Raw genomic sequence first — 6,000 nt, 5'->3', positions numbered from 1 at the left:
CTCCCTCCCACTGACTAAGGTACCAGCTGAGAGCTGAGACAGCTCAGTTCCAGAGGTGCCACCAAGCCATCAGCACTGAGTTACAGGTAACCTTTTGAGCTGTGGGGAATATTTTACCTGAGTGCCAAGTCTTCCTCATGGCCTTCCTGTTGCCTGGGCCTATTTTCCAGAAGTAATGAGGAGGGGTTACAGCAAGGGTTGCCAGGCAACATGGGACAGAGGTCTTGTTGAGGAGCTATTTCTCACACTGAGAGGACCAGTTGAAATGCAATAAAGAAATAGTAACTCGGCTTATTTATCAATACAATTACTTACACTGTATTAGGAATCCATATTTAACCTCCAAATACAGAGTCATATGTGGAAACATTAACACAAATGCTTGATAAATATTAAGGCACAGGGCAAGCAGATGGTATTGGGTTTCTAATCAGCTTTACTGTGAGCTTAAAGTGGCTGCACAGGCTGGGGTGAGGGGAAAGGCCCAAAGCGCTTAGCTGGCTTCACTTTGGGCATATGCAAGTTAGCTCTGGTCACAACATATGGTGTTCGTAAGAAGAGCTCTAGGATGCTTTACTGCATTCATTAGAGCAGGTAGTGCCAATCCCCTGGGGTCCAGTAACAGTGCAAACTAGCTGTAAGCCTATAATTCATCATCATATATGAATGCATAGACTGATTGCCCTGTACACTGATGAGCGTGATTTGTCCAATATGTCAAGATCTTTATCAGGAGAATTTGTTTTTGACTCTAAGTTATGTAGTTCAGAATGGACTTTGAGAAATGCACCATTATTTTTGTAGAAGCTCAAAGTCCTTGTGCTTAGGATGAACTCTGACTTCTTGTGTGCTTGTTCACCAGCTTCAACTCATGGCTCTGCCCTCCCTAAGGATACCCTTTTTCTGCCCTCCCTGGGTCCCAGAGATGGAGAATCCCAGTATTGAGATGGCCAGCATCTGAAGCGTCCTGGCGAGCAGAACAGGCCTGGCTATTAATTTCGGAATGCTTCAGCAGGTGAAGAATACTTTTTTTGTAGCCATGCATTACCTGGCTCTCTCACTGGGCTTCTTGCGTCAGACCATGGAAACCTTGATCTTTGCTTATTTGGCCTCAGTGTCATTGGCTGCCTCACAGGGCCTTTTCCCAAGGCTGGAGAACGTGGGTGCTTTCAAGAAGATATCCATTGTGCCAACCCATGCCACATGTGGATTGTCAGGGCCCAGTACTTTCTGTCATAGTGCGGCAGATGCTAAAAGTGTGCAGCTGTGCACCCAGAGAGTGTGTATCCAGGCCTGTCCCTACCGCTCTGCTTCTCCTCCCTACACTGCCCTCCTACAAGGCCTCCAGAGCTGCCTCCCAGCAGACCACACTGATCTCCATCCTTACTCCAGAAGCAATTCCACAAGCTTCATATTCAGAAGTCACAAGAACTGTCCTTCTCTACAAGCTCCGAGGCTGGCAGCAGAATTTACCTTAGCTGTGTGGTTGAAGCCTGAGCGAGGAGGCGTGATGTGAGTAGCACCATCAGGGTTGTGGGTTTTCAGTTGGCCTAGGACCCTGTGAAACTGGATTTGAAGATTATTGCAATTTGAGGTCTTACCTAGAGCTGTGCAATTGCAGGGTCCTCCAGTTGAAGACCAACCACTATGTTAGTCTCTCCTCTTCTGGCTTTACAATCTGAATGTTCTTTTTCCATCTGTTATGAATAGAATTGACCATAAAAATGAAAGTGTTAAAATGGTTGTATTGGAGGGCAATATATGTGTACATATATCAATCATATACACAGTATCTATTACATATAATAGTTATATATGATATAATATACAATATAATTACATATTGATAAATATCAATTATATTTGAGTAATTATTCATTCATTTATTTCTCATATACTAGCTGATCTTTTTGGTCCTAGCATTTGGAATCTAGAGAAAGTTCAGAGTACACTTGAGGAAGTTCAGAGTGCACTTGAGGAAGTTCAGAGTGCACTTGAGGAAGTTCAGAGTGCACTTGTAGGAAGTTCAGAGTGCACTTGAGGAAGTTCAGAGTGCACTTGAGGAAGTTCAGAGTACACTTGAGGAAGTTCAGAGTGCACTTGAGGAAGTTCAGAGTGCACTTGAGGAAGTTCAGAGTGCACTTGAGGAAGTTCAGAGTGCACTTGAGGAAGTTCAGAGTGCACTTGAGGAAGTTCAGAGTGCACTTGAGGAAGTTCAGAGTGCACTTGAGGAAGTTCAGAGTGCACTTGAGGAAGTTCAGAGTGCACTTGAGGAAGTTCAGAGTGCACTTGAGGAAGTTCAGAGTGCACTTGAGGAAGTTCAGAGTGCACTTGAGGAAGTTCAGAGTGCACTTGAGGAAGTTCAGAGTGCACTTGAGGAAGTTCAGAGTGCACTTGAGGGAGTTCAGAGTGCACTTGAGGAAGTTCAGAGTGCACTTGAGGAAGTTCAGAGTGCACTTGAGGAAGTTCAGAGTGCACTTGAGGAAGTTCAGAGTGCACTTGAGGAAGTTCAGAGTGCACTTGAGGAAGTTCAGAGTGCACTTGAGGAAGTTCAGAGTGCACTTGAGGAAGTTCAGAGTGCACTTGAGGAAGTTCAGAGTGCACTTGAGGAAGTTCAGAGTGCACTTGAGGAAGTTCAGAGTGCACTTGAGGAAGTTCAGAGTGCACTTGAGGAAGTTCAGAGTGCACTTGAGGAAGTTCAGAGTGCACTTGAGGAAGTTCAGAGTGCACTTGAGGAAGTTCAGAGTGCACTTGAGGAAGTTCAGAGTGCACTTGAGGAAGTTCAGAGTGCACTTGAGGAAGTTCAGAGTGCACTTGAGGAAGTTCAGAGTGCACTTGAGGAAGTTCAGAGTGCACTTGAGGAAGTTCAGAGTGCACTTGAGGAAGTTCAGAGTGCACTTGAGGAAGTTCAGAGTGCACTTGAGGAAGTTCAGAGTGCACTTGAGGAAGTTCAGAGTGCACTTGAGGAAGTTCAGAGTGCACTTGAGGAAGTTCAGAGTGCACTTGAGGAAGTTCAGAGTGCACTTGAGGGAGTTCAGAGTGCACTTGAGGAAGTTCAGAGTGCACTTGAGGAAGTTCAGAGTGCACTTGAGGAAGTTCAGAGTGCACTTGAGGAAGTTCAGAGTGCACTTGTAGGAAGTTCAGAGTGCACTTGAGGAAGTTCAGAGTGCACTTGAGGAAGTTCAGAGTACACTTGTAGGCACAAGTGCTAGTAATAGAAATAATTATGTTTGAAGTCTTGCTCGAGTGTTCCTACTATAAAATACTTTTTTTACTATGAAAGTAGCTTTTTGGAGGTTTAGGACTGTCTTGCTTATCTATACTTTCTCAATAAATGTTTGTGTGATTAATGGAATATGTTTAATAATGGAGTTGGACATATGAATAGCATCCCACTTCTCAAAGAATACAGCCTTTGCTCTTCACTCTGTGGATTTTCCACCTTCAAATTTGTTAGGAAGTAGGTAAATATTGATTGAAATATTAAGGCAACTCCATGTAGTTAAAAGGGAGGTTTATTTTGTGGGATAACTTACAAGTGAAGGAATAGGTTACAGGGTGTGGGAAAGGTGTAGCACAGTCCAGCAGTGTTCTTTCGAGAACTCTGCTTGGTCTACATCCAGCGTCCAGGATTCAGGAACCAAGAGAGCTCCTGCATTCGGATCTTGGGTCTTCAGGGGTCTTCTCTCAGCTCTGCCTTGTAGGTGTGACAGTTCTGAAGCCTCAAAGGGGGTGGTATTTCCAGGTCAAAGCTGGAACGGCTACACACTACAGGTAAACATGAAAAGTTCTCAAAAGTTTCCCTGTTGTTGGGTCCACTAAGGATGCCCTCCATATGAGTTAGGAATGAGCTTCCCTACCACCAACTTTAGTCTGTGTGATCACAAGCTTTTCCCTCTGTAATCTTCTCTCACAATGATATTTGACACAAGTCCCCCAAATAATACAAAAACAGGCCAGAAATTTAATGAGCAACATTTTCATTTAATTTACTTTTAAAATGTTAGTATATATGTATTTATGTGTATGTGCATGTAAGTCCAGACCAAGCACCTGTAGAGGCCAGAGAAGGCATTGGGACCCCTGGAGCTGCCATTGTAGGTGGTTAGCAGCTCCCTGACATGGGTTCTAGGAACCAAACCCAAGTCTTCTGCAAGAGCAGCAAGTGCTCTTAACCTTTGAGTCATCTCTCCGTCTCCTACCCATCCTTATTTTTTTAATATTAAATTCATTCTTTGGCATTTTCTTCCATGCATAAAGTGTGTTCTAGTTACTCTCACCTCATCTTTTGTCTCCTAGAGCAGTGTTGGGAACCTGCCCGCCCTTGTGATGCTTGCTTTATGGGGCTGTGTTGGGCGAGTATCTCAAAACTTAGAAAACAACCAGGAAAATCTTTCCATCTCACAAACAAATGAGACTTAGATGTCTGAGGTGTTTACATTCCATCTGCCAAGTGAAAGTCCATGCCCTTTACTTTTACTTAAAATTTGGAGTGCAAATAGTCCCTGTCCATTTCCCTCATTTCTACCACTTCTCTGAAAAAGACTTTGCTGTTTTACTGTCGGAAATTCAAAGCTATTTGTTATGTCACCAGCATCCATGTTTTAAAACGTTCTCAAGCTTACAGAGACATCTCTGCACCGAATGTGTCTTCTATTGGCATTGTTTGTGTACAGATAAAATAGATACAGTGACGTTCACAGAGGTGATGGCATGGGCATGAGGTGTATAGTTTGGGGGGTTAGTTTGGAGGGTCCATTGCTTGTATCAAGGTCATTTTCATTCTTGAAGCTAAAATACCTATGGGAATTGGGGGAATTTGGGAGTGTTTGCATTAGATAAGTAAAACAAACAAAACATGGATTATCCAATTATTGTGTATTCAGGAGCAGAATAAATCCAGTTCCTAAATATTTTACTCCTGCCTTCCTCTCACATTTATTATCTCCCAAAGCTAGAGTGTTTACAAGCAAACAAAATAGCAAGGGAGATAATCAATAACATATTAAGAAAAGCATTTTCAGCAAGCTTGGGGAAATAAGTCTGCATTTGGTAAATACATTCCTGTGTAATGATTGAATTCTCACTTGTAGATGTTACACTCAAGACAAATGAACAAAGGAAAACTCTTAGACTAAGGCCCAGAGACATGGGATACAGGTAGATTTTTTTTTATGTCAGTGAATCACAAATAATCAACTACTGAAGGGTTAAAAATAGCCTGCAGCAGTATGTAAACATATATGCATTTTTAAAAAGCTTTTATCTAAAATTATTTGCAAAAATTAAAAAGGTGCTTTACTTTGTATCTTACCAAACACAGGCAAAAAGATACTAAATTGGTGTCAATAAAAGAGGAACCCTTGCTCTATCCAATCTTACTCTATTTTCTAACTCAGGACAAAATAGATTAAAGTAAAGTGTGGTTTTTAAATGTCCCTTGTAAGGATAATTTTGAAATATCTTTAGGAGCAATACTTGGGTGGCCCAATTATACCTTTGCCTCTGGGATTCTCCTGACTGAATTATCAGTTTTGGGGAAAGGAGTCTGTAGTATTCTTTACATCTCCATATCCTCAGAATACTGATGCCATAATGAATAGTTTCTCGTTCCTACCAGAATAGCAAAGCATGTTTAGTGAGCAGGAAGGACTCTTTACACATTGTTGAGCTAAGAAGAAGGTTTCATGATCAGTGGTGTCCAAGGAGATGCCTGGCCTGAATAGATGGCAGTCGGGCAAGGAAAGAGTCTCAGACCCCCAAATTCGTACCAGGAGATTATGAGAGAAGTAACCTTTCAAAAGAAATTCCAGCCCAGAATGGTGGCATATAACCTCAGCACTGAGGAAACTCGGACAGAGAGACTGCAAGATCAAAATAAGCTTGGGCTAGGTAGCAAAGCCCATTCATTCTCTGAAGTAAAATCTATCTTAAGCCCTAGAGACCTCCTAAAAGCTGTTCTATGTCATCATGATGCTATTTGATTTTAGGAGGTTTCTG

At 42.4% G+C, this 6,000-nt stretch overlaps 1 protein-coding gene across 2 annotated transcripts in view; it reads left to right on the top strand.

Moving 5' to 3' along the window:
• Window positions 1–856: 856 nt before the first annotated feature.
• The window catches only part of Ush2a (usherin), a 701,257-nt gene continuing 696,113 nt past the window's right edge, over window positions 857–6,000 (top strand). Inside the window, exon 1 of one of the 2 annotated variants that reach the window (XR_004946207.1) lies at window positions 857–1,512. Coding sequence is in view for 1 of the 2 variants with exons in the window: in XM_036202543.1 (XP_036058436.1) it covers window positions 1,040–1,512 (473 nt within the window). In the remaining variant the exon portion in view is untranslated. The remainder of the gene's footprint in view (window positions 1,513–6,000) is intronic. The other variant, XM_036202543.1, reaches the window with a different exon arrangement.

This window comes from Onychomys torridus, chromosome 11 (genome assembly GCF_903995425.1).
Source record: "Onychomys torridus chromosome 11, mOncTor1.1, whole genome shotgun sequence".
Taxonomy (NCBI): Eukaryota; Metazoa; Chordata; class Mammalia; order Rodentia; family Cricetidae; genus Onychomys; species Onychomys torridus.
This window is presented reverse-complemented; position numbering and strand designations above follow the sequence as displayed.